This window comes from Gallinula chloropus (assembly GCF_964237585.1).
Source record: "Gallinula chloropus genome assembly, chromosome: 3".
NCBI lineage: Eukaryota > Metazoa > Chordata > Aves > Gruiformes > Rallidae > Gallinula > Gallinula chloropus.
In genome coordinates this window covers 61,136,825-61,153,034 of record NC_140087.1, presented here as the reverse complement: position 1 = coordinate 61,153,034, position 16,210 = coordinate 61,136,825, and the positions used below count along the sequence as shown (strand labels likewise).

At 45.8% G+C, this 16,210-nt stretch overlaps 1 protein-coding gene across 1 annotated transcript in view; it reads right to left on the bottom strand.

Moving 5' to 3' along the window:
- Nucleotides 1-10,498, bottom strand: part of PPP2R5A (protein phosphatase 2 regulatory subunit B'alpha) — a 47,091-nt gene extending 36,593 nt beyond the window's left edge. The window contains exons 1-2 of the mRNA XM_084262368.1: nucleotides 9,790-10,498; nucleotides 9,495-9,680 (exon numbers count right to left, since the gene is read on the bottom strand). Coding sequence (XP_084118494.1) covers nucleotides 9,495-9,645 — 151 coding nt within the window. The 5' untranslated portion in view covers nucleotides 9,646-9,680; nucleotides 9,790-10,498. The remainder of the gene's footprint in view (nucleotides 1-9,494; nucleotides 9,681-9,789) is intronic.
- Between the last annotated feature and the right edge of the window lie 5,712 nt (nucleotides 10,499-16,210).

The following is a 16,210-nucleotide window of genomic DNA, read 5'->3' as shown; positions in this document are numbered from 1 at the left end:
AAAGGAAAATACACAGAAATATAAACTATCAAAACCAGTCCTTCCTGACTGTACTGTGGGATACAGCCTATGATTTTCTAAAGGGTTCTGATATTTACATCTTAATTTTTCATCTCGAGGCAGTTAATACCTGCTTTTCTACAGAATCCAACAATTCTGAAATGCATGTATTTTACGTGTACAATTCAAAACCAAAGGTAAATTTTCATCATTTGTTGCTGTGGAACCAAAATTTACACTTGCTTAACAAGACTTCAGTCTTACATACATGCTGTACTTTAAATAAGCATAGAATTTTAAATGAAAAACATAATACATTTTTCAAAATTATTACCCAATTACCTGAAAAGTTCCAATTTGGTGAACTACTTTATTCCCCTACATTTTCCCATATAGTTTTACTACAAAATAAATTAATAAAAGCTGTGGGTTTATTTTTAAAAGGACCAACCATCTACAGTAACCTATTAAATTTCAAAAAGCTCACTTGTTTATGCAGTGATGCACCCTGCTAATTCTCAAACACAGCAACAGCAGAAAAAGAGCTTTTTTCCCCCCTTCATATTCAACTTCTTGTGACTTTTTATTCCTACTATTCTTCAGATCAGCCTTCCTGGCCCATGCTACACTCTAAAGCTGTCCTCTAAGCTCACCCACCGCAGGTTTTCTCAGAAGAACTGAAAGAGAACATCTCTCACTACTTTCACCCGTTAGCCACAGCACAACAGCTCTACAAGAGCATGATGGTCTCAGATACAAACTTTTAATCAGTTATTTGAAAAAATAAACCTGTGTATCATATTGAAAGTTGCCCTGTTATGGCAAGGAGTAACTGTAATGCCTTTAATTCTCAAGGGTTTAAAAATAACTTACTAGAATTAGAACATCCTCCTTTTGCAGCACTATTCTTGAACATGCACATGCAAATATAATTTGCGGTTACTCACCCCTTGACCTCCCAGCTCCACAGCAAAAAATTTAATTTCTCTTCTGAACTCTAGCATATCAGTGAAGCTGACAGAAGCTACCAATTGCATCAAAGTTTTGCTTGGTAAGATAGTGAGAATCACAGAATCGTAGGGATTGGAAGGGACCTCGAGAGATCATTGGGTGCAACCCCGCTGCCAAAGCAGCTCCCTAGGACATACTGCACAGATAGGAGTCCAGACAGGTCTTGAATATCTCCAGAGATGGAGACTCCACCACCTCCCTGGGCAGCCTGTCCCAGGGCTCTGTCACCCTCACTGTGAAAAAGTTCTTCCACATGTCTGTGCGGAACTTCCTGTGCTCCAACTTGCAGCCATTGCCCCTTGTCCTATCCCCACAGACCACTGAAAAGGGGCTGGCTGTTTCCCCCTGCACCCCCTGCTTCAGATAATTATAGACATTAATTGGATCCCTCCTTAGTCTTCTCAAGACTGAACAGCCCCAGCTTATTCAGCCTCTCCTCATAGTGGAGATGCTCCAGGCCCTTAATCATCTTCACAGCCCTTCTTTGAACGCTCTCCAGGAGATCCCTGTCCTTTTTATACCAGGGAGCCCAGAACTGGACACAATACTCCAGGTGGGGCCTGATCAGGGCAGAGTAGAGGGGGAGGATCACCTCCTTTGACCTGCTGGCCACACTCCTCCTGATGCACCCCAGGATCCCATTGGCTCTCTTAGCCACCAGGGCACATTGCTGGCTCATGGCCAACCTGTCATCAACCAGGACCCCAGGTCCTTCTCCACAGAGCTCTTCTCCAGCAGGTCATCCCCCAGCCTGTACAGATACAGACGGTTGTTCCTTCCCAGGTGCAAGACTCTACACTTGCCTTTGTTGAACCTCATCTGGTTTCTCCCTGCCCAGCTCCAGCCTGTCCAGGTCTCTCTAGATGGCAGCGCAGTGTTCCTGCGTGTCAGCCACTGCTCCACTGACCACCACCCTCTGGGCTCAGTCCGACAGCCAGTTCTCAACCCACCTCACTCTCCACTCATCTATCCCATGCTCTCTCAGCTTTGTTATCAGGGTGTCGCAGGAGACAGTATGGAAAGTCAAGGTAGATGACATCCACTGCTCTCCCTTCATCCAACCAGCCGGAGATGAGATCATAGAAGGCTATGAGATTGGTCAAGCACAATCTGCCCTTGGTGAATCCATGCTGACTGCTCCTCATGACCTTCTTCTCATCCAATTGCTTGGAGATGGCATCCAGAACAAGCTGTTCCATCACCTTTCCAGGGACAGAAGTGAGGTTGACTGGCCTACAGTTGCCTGGATCCTCCTTCTTGCCCTTTTTTAAAGGGCCGGAGTGACATTGGCTATCCTCCAGTCCTCAGGCACTTCTCCTGTTCTCCAAGACCTATCGTAGATGATAGAGAGCGGCTCAGCAATCACTTCTGCCAGCTCCCTCAGCACACGTGGATGCATACCGTCCAGGCCCATGGATTTATGTGTGTTAATTCCTCTGAGATGCTCCTGGACCACCCCCACCTCAACCAGGGGGAAGCTCTTCATTTCCCAAATGTTACTTCTTTCATCCAGGATCTGTGGGTCCTGAGGGGCCTCTGAAGTGAAGACCGAAGCGAAGAAGGCATTCAGTATCTCCACCTTCTCAGCATCCCCTGTTACCAGGACACCCGCCTCGTTCAGCAAGGGACCTACATTATCCCTGGTCATCCTGTTACTATTCACATATCTAAAAAACCCATTGCCAGCTTCACTTCCCAGTGCGCTTTAGCCTTCCTAGTTGCATCCCTACAGGCCCTGACAACAGCAAAGACAGGAAACTGAAGGTGAAGTTGAGATGCAATCTTTTCCCCAATCATAGCAAGATAACACAACAGCACAATCTTTTTTTCTTTTTGAATCTACAGCCTTTTCCCTTCACCTTTATTCCAGCAATGCATGTTACTCTTAGCAGGCTATAGGTCACCTACAATTCTAATCAGACTGCTGTCTATCTTCCTTCATCTACATTTCAGCAGCCTTTGCCAACTCCACTTTCCGCACCTCCTCCAAACGCTGCCAGAAGCAGTGCTACTAAACACCATGACTGACAGTGAATTTTGTGTTCTAATCAGTTACTGCACCCGTGTTCTCATTTTTAAATTCAAGCAAAGTTTCTCATTTGATGAGCCAACTCATCTGCAATCAATTTCTGATGCACAGAACAAAACCCCGAAGCCCATGATGTTTCAGGAAGATCACAGGAAGTTCAGAAGCCACGGTTACAGTGAAAAATTATGAAGAAACAAGAAGAGCGTATGACAAAAAACACTTCCAGTAAGTTTTACAGGAGCATTACAACTTCAATACTGGACTTACTGAAGTGACTGGAGAAGAGCTAGCTTTTACCCTCTTTTTCCACTTCAGTGTCTCTATTCAGCTCACCACTCTCATACTATTCTCTCACCTGCAAATACACTTCTAGGTTCTTGCCAACAAAACCAATGAAGAGCCATGCACAGGACCATCACGGAGCATATGAAAGCAGTAAAGCAGATCCTTAAGTATCTATAAAGAATAGTGCAGTAGGCACCGAATCATCAGTCTTACTACTGAGCTACAATAGCTGCTTAGAATTTGGGCCAAGCTAGATCAATTTTCATTAATAACTACATGCTAAGCTCCAAAGTACAGCAAACATTGAAATTTCAAGGCATGGATTTTGTTTTTAATTTTTTTTTTTTTATACTGACACTATACAATTTATTTTTGCTCTGTTCTTAAAAGCAGTCTGAACTGTTTTTGCTGAAACCAAGAAAATTAGCCAGAGGAACAGTTCAAATAAAACTGTCCATACTTGGCATGGAAAACTTCAGTCCAAACAATCTAGCAGTGCTGTAAGCAGCTGAGAATAAGGTCTTGTGAAGGAAAACTGTAGGCAACCTTAACTCTGCCTTGAAGTCAAAAGCATACTGCGAAACAGGCATCTTGTAGGCAATATATTTCATCAGCCATGAACTCAGCAAAACTTAAGAGAAACGAGTTCAGTGACTCTCTGATAAAAATCAATGATTCAGGCATTAAAAAGAAGCTGCCAGTGCCAGTCCAGTTTCTAGTGGAGTGTTTTGCCAAAGGAGTCTTATAAACCAGACGGTTTTTACTACCTATTCATCTAGTTCAGCTGTGGTTCCAACCTCCAAAATTCACGCGCTGTTATGAGACTACATATAACTTTAGCCTGCTAGAAAAAACAGGAGTCAGGACTACAATGGCATAGAAGATGAATTTCATACCTTTCTTGAATGAAAGTGTCTTTTTTCCTAAGAACAAAACACATACCCCTTCTGTGCTGAAAGAGAATATTAATCTGTCCCGAACTACTGGTATGACACCCTTTCAAAAGCAATAAGTTTTTTTTTTAAGATAGATATTAAAAAAACAAAGTAAAACACCAAAACCCGAACTGTAGATTGAAGTTATCATCTTTTGATCGGATGGGCTGGAACAGTAAGTAATTCCATTTGTATTTCCTACAGCAAGTAATATTAAATTCAGCACCTGCAAAACTAATATCTGACTAAACTGGAAAGCAACGAATATGGAAAAAGAAATCTGATACTAAGTTGGCAGACAGAAGATGTGAAAGATTTAAATAGAAAAGTTCATGTGAAGACTGTCAATAGGCTCTATATTTAGGAGTGGTTCTTGATGGAAGTATATTCTAAGAACAAAAATTCAAGTCTAAGGATAAAAAAAGGTCAATTTAAGAATTAAAGACTAAATGTTCCACTCCATATACCAGGAACAGCTCTTTAATATAGAAAAAAAATAATTAAACACCCATTTTTCATAGAACTACATTAGAATTCTAAAAAAAAAAAAATCTTAAAGCTTTTTAGCTACTATAGTCTACTTCTCAAGATTGCAACTTCACTGAACAGAAGCTTCAACCACTTTTAGTACATCCTGCTCAGACTATATACAAGACAAACCTCAACTCCACACAGAACATCCTCATTCTTCATTTGAAATAAAGACTATCTCTCAAAGAAAAATTCACCCAAGAGGATTGCTGTTGCAAGGGATGTTGAACACAAAAGGTAGAGAATGGGGGGACTACAGAAGAAGTCACAATGAATCATGAGATACACAAAAAGAGTGCAAGCCTGGGACAGAAAACTGCTGTTTTACAAGTATTTAAGGCTATAGTAACAGTGAACCATTCCAAAAATTTGACAGGCATTTTCCTTTGGAGAGCAAAGGCAACTTAATATGCAAAGAGAATTGCTCTCTGCTGTTTTTAACTCCACTTATTTTGTCACTCTGAAGCACACACTACATGACTCAAAACACCAAAGTTTAAGGTTTGAATTGACTCTGATGGATTTAGTAACATTAGAATTGTTAGGTATTCCTGTAAGGTGTCCACAAGAGCTTAGCTTGAACACAGCAACTAGTTTTCAGTCAAAACAAGGCCTCCCCCATGGGTTTAGGTAAAGAAAATACTATTGTTAACACCTGTTCTAGACCCCATATTTCAACAGTGAAGCCACACACCAAGTCATCTTAAAAATGTCTTTCCAGCATGCTTTACCACTGTAACTCTCAGCCCCTCAGAGATCATTATAACCATTGCTAGCCTATGGTTGAAAGATTTTTGGACCACTTTCCAGTTCTTCTGCTGCAAGGGCCAGGGTTTTCTCCATGGGGAGACAGATTAATTTGGAAGCAAATACTAAGGATTTCTTTTCACATATTTGTTCTCTGACCATGATATAAGAAATAAGCCTGTGGTGACATGCACCTTCCCAAATGGATATTCGCTATCCAGAAGATCACAGAAAGGCATCAGGAAATGTTTATTCATTCCAGCTGCACTTGACACATTTGGTATACAGGAGAAAAAGGTGTATTTCCTTCAGGACCTGACAGATCATATTAACTGTGATAAATAAAAGCAACAAACCATGTTTTCTATTCACCAATTTCCACCTGTATCTTTACACGCTTGTTCAACCAACACCAAAAGAAACAAGTATGCATACTTTTACAGTAATAAGTCAGATCAGGTTCCAAGGTCACGCTGCATCTCTCTTTTCAAAGCTGAAGGTAGCTGCATGTGCTATTGCAGTCTTTTAAAACTGCCTGCTATTGAGGCAAAATTACCACTTAAGACATTTAAAAAAAGCCCCACTTCCTTTGCCAGGTTGAAACTCACCACTCTTAGAATCATCCATAAAGTGATAAAACCCTGCTGTTAGCACATTTTTTTTGCTTCTGCTTTTTCAAAGGATTTATATTATGTAAACTGTAAAGTAACAAAATGAAAAGGAGATGTGGGGGGAATAACTTCAACATTTAACAGGTCGAAGAAGCCTTTCTCTTTTAAAGACAGTCACTGGGTCTTAAGAATTTCTTATTCAGCTTTTAAATAAATTAAAATGGACACTCTCCTAAAATCTGCTAACTTAACTGAAGAACATGATACTAATTTATGTAGCTGACATGAGTCAAGTTCCGCTGAGCTTTTCTCTCAAAGTGAGAGATCACCACACACAAAACCAAGCTGAACATTACTGACAACACACAATCTTCTTGCCCCTCCTCTCAATATCACTCCCCCAACAAAGCACCCAAGGAAAGAGGAGCACCTACTATTTGGCACCATTAGCTACTAGTTAGACATATTGCTTCTCCTAGCAGTGATATAAGATGCAGTCAAATTAAGGAATTTGGTACTACGCAGCAGCAGCACAATTAACTCCAGAAATACATACTTTTAAGGTTATCTGTCTATAGGCTTTCAAACACCACAGCCAAAGTGTGTTACACTATCTGATCAGTGGCAAAGTCCCTAGAAAAGAAGGGAAAAAAACCACAACAGTATCTATATACCCAAGAAGGTACTTTTCAAGTGCATGGGTAATTTTCACTTTTGTTCTGAAACTTCTCTCTGTCCAGTAAAACAGATGTAAACATTTCAGGCCAGTCTGACAAGCCTGTTGGGGACTTTTTAGAATACTGTTTGTTCTTGGTTTAGAATTTCTTTTTTTAAAGGGATGAAACAAGTCAGAAATTGTAAACAGGATGAAATATTTTACCAAGCTGCTTTTTCATGTGCAAAATACAACTTTTATCCCAATAAATGCTTCAAACACCTCAAAAAAACTCCTCAAAAAACATTTATTTTAATATACCTTGAAAAGTAAAGAGTCTTAACCTTATTTCCTAAGAGTATCCTGAGCACCCTTAGGCATCAGTATAATGACTGTAGGTTCCTTTTTCAGCCCCTCCCTGGGAACACTGGCTACTACTTTGTAGATGATACTACACTGGCAGCATCACCACTATTGCTGAATTCCATATTGGCTTTAATGAACAAAGCAAAAATCTCAGTCTTCCCAAGACATATGTGCTTAGGACAGTAAGTTTTACAAAACAACACATTCCAGAGAGAGTAAACACCTTCTTTTCTAGAATCTTTTGTTTGTTTGTTTGTGGGGCTCATCCTATAGCTACATTTAGGACAAATCTAACATCACAAACCTAGTGGAAAACACACAGAGAACAATGCTGCCCATCTTCCTGCTAACTGGCTAGTTGGGAGAGGGTAACTAATAAAAGTGTATTTTTCCCAAAATATATGTTCTGAAGCAGGTTTAGAGGGCAAGTCTTCAAATTTAAATTACATGCATAGTCAGATACAATTTTCCTTCAAGAATTTAAGGCAATTCAAACTACTATAAAACTGCATAACTGAAGAAATTCCTCTGATAGTTTATAGCCTCAAATTTCCAAACATCTGAGCTGCTGATGCCATGCAAATGTCTCTGCTTTCTACGTAAAAAAAGCTGGAAAATTGCACTTACAAGACTGTAAGACTTAATCATAGAAAGTTAAAAATTTTAATATTAAAGTCCCAGCTCAGCAAAGAATGTAAACTTGGACATTTTGCTGATTTAAGCTGGAATTACTCCCTGCATGAAGTAAGCCTGTTTAACTATTTGCTGGATCAGGATTCAAACTTTCTTAAGTCTGCCACCTATGTGTGATATTTACCAAGCGCTGTTACAAGGTCTCAAGCGTGGTTTATAAAAGCGATCTTTAAGGAAAACATACTGTCTAAACATCACCTGAAGAGCAGAATCTTTATTTCAAACGAAATACTCCAGTAATAAATCCCTCAAATCAAACTAGCATGCCAAGGCAGGACATAACTTTGCAGGTAAAGCTGAAAACAAGCAGCAAGAACAGCCCTGTTGCTGCTGAAAGCAACACCAAAAGCTGCTGCAACAAAGATGCTAAAAAAAACCCCAAGAAACCTCCCCTTGTTACTGTCCCACCCGAGCTTCTTTCCATCTAATAGCAGAGCTGACAGCTTTGTGGTTCACGTACATCTACCACTCAAGTGTAGGGGGAAAAAAAGTTGCCTTGAAGTACTGCAGACATGACTACAAAAGCCATAAAAATCGAACGAGGAAAAAAAATACCCAGTATCTAGGAACATTTTTAAACGTTGCTGTATTTCATTCAAGTTTTGAGTACTTGCTGCAAGTCGAGGGTTTTTTTTTCCCCCCACTATCATATGCGGCTGCAAAAACCTTTAGACTTTAACACCAGTAGAAGTAAAATGAATATGCTGGGTCATGTTAAGGTAGTCTCTCTCCCTTACTTTTCAGGTGCCTGTCAAATACTTAGATGACAAATTTATAGCCTCTGCCTAATAATCATTTCTGTATTTTGTTTTTAAAGACGAAACCAAATTTGTTTTGATGTTCAGAAGTGCGGAAGACCGCAGTTTCACTTCTGTGATCTAGCGAAGTGAGTCTTATCAGATTTTTAGCTCGAGTACAAAGGACAAAACCTTCACCGTGCATTTTAACGCCAGCAATGCCAACATCCACAATTCCCATTCACTCGTGGGCGCTCGCACTCGGCATCATGCGGAACACGTCCGAGGCAACTCCTGATCATTGAAACACGACAGGCAAAACGCCATTCAAACACTGCCCAGGAGCGACGGGAAGGAATCAATAACCCCAACTCGAGCTGCCCTCCGCTAACTCGGGGCATCACGCCCCAGGCACAGAGATCCTCTTCGCAAAATCCCCCCGTGGGAGGAGCCACCGCTCGCTCCCAGGGTTTAGCGCTCGGTTCCCTGCGCTCCCAAACTCAACTTACCGTCCGCATTCTCCGCGGTAAGCCCTCCAAAAGGGCACCTGCCCTCCCAACGCTCACTCCTAAGTGACCCAGGAGAGAGGTGGCGAGTTAATGGAGTCTGCCCCCAGGCAGTAAACGAGAACCGACCCGTATGGCACTTGTTTACGCGAGAGGGGGAAGCCTATCCGCGCACTGAATTACTCCCACCGTGCCCCTACCTGGAAAGGGCCGGGGGCGGAGAAGGGCACGGCTGAAAGGGCAGAGAACGCGGTGGAAAGGGACAAGCCAGGACGGCGGCAGGGCAGCGCGGGGAGGGCAAAGCGGGGTGTCAGAACAGGCAGCCGAGCGCACCAGCACCTGTAGCCGGGGGGCTGAGGAGGGGGGGGCGGTGAAAGAACGGCAGTACCTTTGAGCTGGGGCAGCGGCGAGAGCTCCACCTGGCTGCTCTGGCTGCGGAACTGCGAGGAGCCCTGCGAGCGCTTCTGCCTCTGAGCCTTGCGCACCGATTTCCGTGTGAAGCCATCCACTTTCTCCGCGGCAGAGATGGCCGCCGACATGGCTGGGCGGTGAGGAGGCGCTGGGGGACGTCGCTCTCCACAAGCATATATTAAAGCGGAGGAAGAAGCGGGCGGGCAAAAATAGGGCTTTAAAGATCCCCACCGAAGTCCTCCCTGCCCTCACACCCGCCCGCGCGTACACACACCAACGGGAAACGGGGAGGAGAGGGCTGGCGTCCGAGCGGGGCGGCGGCGGTGCCGGCGCAGGCTGCCGGGCGCTGGGGAGGCTCCTGGGTCCGGGCTGCCGCCTGGCTCTTCAGTTCCTGCTTCCCTCGTAGTTTCCTCTCCGCGGTTCGCAGCCGGCTGCCGGGGAGGCGGGGGAGCGCGGCGGCCGGCGAGGGGAGCGGAAGTGGGGGAGGAGGAAAGGGAAAAACAAACAAACAAACCCAACGACAACTTTGCCCGGCGGGGCGGGCGGGCGCCAAACTTTCCCGCGGCGGGAGGGGGGGGGGGGGGGGAAGGGGGGCGGGAAACGGGAAGGGTGGAGGGGGGAGAACCACTCTCCTCAGGGCAGGCGCAACGCGAGCCGCGGCGGGCCGAGCTCGGCGGCGCCGCTGCCCCGCTCCCGCTCCGCGTTCCCCTCAGCCAGGCTCGCCTGCGCCAGCCCGCGCCGGGCCCGCTGTCATCGGCTGCACTCAACCCTGGGCCGAGCTCGCCGGGGAGGCGGCTTCCACTCCCCGCTCCCCAGTCGCTTCCACACGCCCCCTTCTCCGCCTTCAACCGCCGCCGGGTGCTCCCCGCGCCTCCGCCGTCATCCTGCCCCCTACTGCTCCACCGGGGGCCTCCGCGAGTGTCTCCGCCCGCCGCAGCCGCGCCGCCAGAGCCCCGGAGCCGGCGGGCGAGCGGCCGTGCAACTTGGCGGAGCGAGTGGAGTTGGGGAGGGAGGAGGGAAAAGGAGTAGAGCCAGGAGCAAGAAGAGGGAAAGGGGAACGCCTGTTGAGGGCGGTGCTGGGTGATTGACGGTGCAGATCAGTCAATAGCAAGAGAGGATCGTGGAACGCCCCCAACCCCTCCCCGTTTAGCGGCCTGTGGAGGAGCCGGGAGCCAGGCGGTGCACCGGGGGTTCAGTGATCGACGACAGGTTTCCCCAATGGAGAGGAGGGGAAGTGAGGTGGGTGGGGTTTTCCCGGCTGACGTAGCACGCGGGAGAAAGGGAAGGGGCGGAGATGGCGGGTGGGGCGGCCGCCGGCCAATCCGCGCTGGGGGGTGGTCGCGGGGAAGCGGCGCGGGCCGGAGCGGGGATGTCGGGAGCGCGACGTCGCCGGTACGGCAGCACCGCGCTTTACCGAGCCGCGGCGGCCGTCGCGGGCGGCGCAGGCTGCTGCTCGTCGCGGTGCCCGGGCTCGCTCGCTGCCGCGGCCGCGGGCTACGCCGGGGGAACTGCCGGGGGTGGGGAGGAGGTTGCAACCGGGAGCCCGGGCCGGGGGTCCGCGCTGGTGCGCGGGAAGGCGGCTGTCCTGGCTAGGGCCCTGCCCCGAGGGCGGGAGCGTGCCTCGAGCCGCGCCCCGGGCGCGCAGGGCGGCACTGGAGCTGCTGGGGTGACACGGGTCGCGCCCGCTCCTTTCAAGCAGCCGCACGCGGCCGCAGGCCGATGCCGCCTCCCGCGCGGGAAGCTGCTGACGAGGCGGGGTCCCGCGCGTGCCTGCCGAGCCGCCCGCTCTCCTTCCCCCGCCTCAGGGGAGCCGCCTTGCCGCGGCGTTTCCTTCGCCACGCTGAGTCGGTCACCGCGCTCTTGTTTGGCTGCGGGCACAGGGCGCCCGAAACCCCCGCACCCCGTTCCGCTGCTCGTTGCGGCTGTGGGAGAGGGGAACCGTGCCCGCTGCGGGGCACGATGGTGGTGTCACGGGGCTGCGTGCGGGCCTGGCGTTTGCTCGGCCCCATTTCCGTAGGCGAACAGCCTCCCCCCGCCCTTGAACTGCCAGCATGTGGGATGCCTGAGCTCGCAGTCATTCATACAGAGATAAGTTCTAGGCACATCAGCACATTTCTCCTTGCCACCTAGTCCTACGTCCCAATTCAGCGACGAAGCATCTGTAGTGTTGTAATGACGTGCTCAGGTTTCAGGAGCTGTGGTGGGAACATAAAGCCTGTAAGTACGTGTTTGTTGAAGGCCTTCATGAGCTGTGGTTTACACCTATAAGCCACAAATCGGAAGCCAAGTGTAGATTACAGCTTCGTGCAAAAATAAAAGACAACTTAAGACGACGGGAGCCTGTTCAGTAGAAGCTGTTGTCTGGGTTTCCTTCTGCTGTTTCTTCCTCCGTCAGCACAATCTCGACTAAATTTTACATGTTTGAACCTGTGTGGCCCACCCCCCCCAATAAACCACATTTAGTGACTGGAAATAGAGAGGTGGGGGCTACTCTCAGATTAGAGTTCTTTTCAGTATACTTTAGATTCAATTCTGGACCCAGCATATCTAGACTGATAGGGGACAAGTCCTACACTGTCATCTTTCTTGTAGGTGTGTGGACGTTTGGTTTTTTTTTAAATACATATAGCAAAATCCATTTCATAGACAAAACAACTTGTCCTTTAAACTGCCCCCTCGTGAATTCATTGCAGTAAAGGGAATCCTTGCATTCCTGGCTTGGTTAATTTGCAGTTCATGGCCCACAGCTCCTATTGAGAGGGCACTGAGGCCCAGAACCTGTGTCGGTGTGTTCCTCTCTTCCTGCCTGCCCTCCAGCAGCTGTCGTTTTCTTCTGCGCCCATTTTTAGAAAGTGACACTGCCCAGTGTGTCCTGCATACTGTTTATTGGCAACTCAAGGCTAGCTGCCTGTTGCCAGTGTAAGAGTCTACCTTAAAAGTTCCATCAATTACATACTTAGGAAATTGTTAATGAGAAACCTTGTGTAAGTTCTAAGTCGTATAAAAATATTTTTCTGAGATGTAAATATTTTTTCTCCAGGGTTACTAGCCTTTGGAGTGGCTGCCATGCCGTTTAAGACCATGTTGTAAAAATCTACGCCTTTTGGCAGTTGAAATCCATGGCACAAAGACCTCAGCAAATAATAGGTGTAGTCTTGCAATGATGGAATTTTCATATCAATTGCACTGGAAGGTATTCTCAGATCATACCTTCACATATTGCTCATAAAAGAAATATTGCTGAAATCTGAGTCAGCCGAGCAGAGAGAAATTCTTGTATTGTCTTGAATTAAAAAAAAGGGGGGTTTTGCTGTTGAGTTTTCTTTTGTCTTTTTAATATTACTCCTGTTTTGGAAAAGAATCAGTAGCACCTCTAACAGACCAGCTACAGCTTCCCAAACTGAAATGGTAGTGTTTGAATGAATGTACACTAGAAGTCAGTGCACAGGGAGTTGAGTGGATTTACAAAGCCAGGAATATACAGGCCTGTGGGACTACGGTAGTTGGAGGAAAATAAAAAAGCAATTGAGAGCTCTGACGGGCAATCTGAAATCGCTGTGTCTGAGAAGGCTGAAAATTGCCCTTCCTTGCTTTCTGCACATACTGCTTCCTACACAGCTGTTGGAGCTGCTCTGAGTCAGCTTCTGAACCCCCTGGTTTTTGGAGTGTATTTAAAGGCACAGCGATGGTGCCAGGTTATAAGCTGCTGGCTCCAAATCCAATTCATAAAAGTCTGAGCTGTCCACAGAGAATGTTGTGAATAGTAATTTTATGCCAAGCTATTGCCACACTTAAATCAGAGCCCTCAATATGCACTGAAGCATCGGTTCTGCAAAACCTCACACACGTCTCTAACTTGGTTTGGGAGAAAGCTCATTATCATTCATCATCATTATTCAAAACAGAGAAGCAACGTTCTGTAACGGATTTAAGAAAAAGTCATGTTTGCAGTTCTTTTTGTCCAGTCCTAGAGATTTATTTCCTGTAGTTAGCATCCTTTTACCCAGCAAGGAGGCCTTTTGAAAGGTGGATGAGAACATGATGTATCATTAACTTGAAGAATCCTGATTGACTTGGCTTGGAATGATGCTTCAAGTACCAGGTTGCTACCAAGCCTTTGTTGCAGGGAGTTGCCTGGTGACCAGCAGACTAGGAGTTAACTATGGCTCTGCTTTCCTCTTCTTCTGTACAGATGCTGAGAGACCAAGCTACAAGAAATCTAGCTCTTCTCAGAGACAATGGAAGTAATAATTTAGTAAAGAGGATGCCCTAGCTGCATGAACCCTCAGCCAGGAAGGTTTGAGAAGAAAGGTCATGAAAACTTGCCTCTGGTCTCAAAAGGAAACATTTTAAGGAAAAGCCCCGTTGGCTGTAGCCATGCTTGTATTTACTAATGCACCACCCCATCGGTTTCTCAGGGTATTTGAACTGACTTAAAACGCTTTCAGGGTTAAGGTTGTGCTCTTTCAGGCATGCATGGAATTAAGTTTAAGCACTTGGACTATCCCAGTAAAACCAAGTGAGCTATTTGCATGCTTCAGGTTAAAGTGTATGTTTCCATGGTCTGTGGTCTGCACCAACTAGTCGTTACCTAGCAGAAGTGTTCCCAAGCCTTCTGCTTGATTAATCCTTAAATAATATAGCATTGGTTATCTCAGGGACCATCTGTCACGTTTCTCCTAGAGCAGGATTTGAAGTTACAGGATTGGAACTCAGAGATTAGTTGGTGAGACCTTCTTTGTAAAGGCCCCGAGTTCGATTTCCTTCGGCATACCTATGAATACGTCACTACAGTCTTTCCAGGCAAAACTATGCACATGGGTATGTGCAGGCAATGGATTGTTAAAACTAGCTCTGATTCATGTTGTTATTTTAAAAACCTTTTAATTAAATCTTCTGTCAGGCAATCCGGCGTGACTGTGTTGCAAACAGAAAATGTATTTTAGTAAGCCTGTACACACAGGCACACACATGCACTTGCACACTGGGTATTGTAGCTGGCAGTCCAATGCATACATATCCCGGTTTAACTCCTTAATTCTGCCTGTGCCATGAACTGTCATTCTGGGTGGAAACAGTCTGAGAACTCAACAGCAATCTTTCTGGCTCAGCAAGATGCTAGGCGTCCCTCAGGGATGTAGGTTTACAACTAAGCTTTCAGAGTCGGTTAGCATCTTTGCCATAATGACATTTCCTTAGCAAAAAGCTGCAGAACGTGGGCACGTGTGTATTTATTAATCCATTCTCTGTGCAGAAGATTTCTTCCTGGTTTATATACAAAATGGGGAAAGGTCCTCAGCAAGAGGAGTGGATTCATGGTCCTTTTAAATATAATAAATGGCACTTGCATTCACTGAAATGCAAAAAACCCCAACCCAACCACTGACCAACCACCACTGCCAACAGCAAAACCCACTGCAGCCTTTCCTCTACCGCTTTCTAAATGCTTTTGTCTGTGGCAAACCAGACCTTTGTAAATGCCAACAAGCTCTCTCCTCAGCGTTACACTCTCCTGTAAAGATTTTTCAACACAGCATTTAGAAAATAAAAGGGAACTATTTCTGTTTTGAAATGTTTGCATGTCAAAGCGAACACCTGGAAGCTTGAGTTCTTTCAGAAATAATTCCTAATGCTCAGTGAAGGGAATTAAACAAACAAACAGCAAGGTTTATTCTGTCAGCTTCACAGCAGGCTATCAAGAATTACTGCGTGCCTAGGAATCAGCTGCTCTTGGAAACTTAATGAATGTGGCAGCCAGAAAAGTACAAAATGTGGCCAAGAGATGTAAGCCAGATATATAGGCTGTAACAAAGGGAAACGAAGAGGATCAGGAAATCTCTCCCTAAACCTGAGGTGGAAGGGGTTTGCTATACCAGGGGTTCTGAGCACTTTGGCAGTGCAGAATGCTTTCTGGAATTGGTTTTGCGCCTCAAATTGTAATTCTATTCCCTTGTAATTCTATTCCCCCTGGAGAATAATAACAGAAAAGTATTTTTATATTTTCATCTGTCTCTGCTGTGGTTTAGCAACTGGAAACAAAAAGCCAAGTCTTCCGAACAGCCAGTTCTCCACAGCCCGCCAGCAAGTGGGCTGGCACCCACTGTCTGCAAATCTTTCTTCTCTAACCAGGCTCAGCTTCAAGCTATACCTTTTCAGGAGGCATTTTTTAAACCTCTTTTGCAAAAGCAGAATGAGTGTTATTAGTAAGGAGGAGTCTTAACTATTGATTCATTATGATCAGTCCTTCTGCTCCCCCAGTTAATGAATGAACTCGTCACATGTACTTGCGGATACTACTAGCTTGTCATAGAGGTTGTGCAGCTTTTGTGTGCAGTTGTTTCATATTTTAGAGCCTTTCTCAACTGTTTTGAGAGCTGTAAACGAGACTTAAAAGAGACAGCTGTGTTTCTTATGTAATAGCATGATTGCCTGAGCTGGATCTATAGGGGAGAAAAAAACCAAGTAAGACTTGAGATAAAACGGTAAGCGTGGGTAAGCACGCAGGAGAGATTGACGCGAGCTTTAGAGAGATGTAAATAACATTTGTAGTAATTTAGTCCTTTGCCTTTTTGCCTATAACATCCAAAAAGCTTTGTTTTTGCCAGCAGATGAGAGAAATGGTCTTCCTGAGGTTTCAGAGGCATGTACCTCCATGCTGGGAAATGGACTGCTTTCCCTATAGCAGCAGAGCCA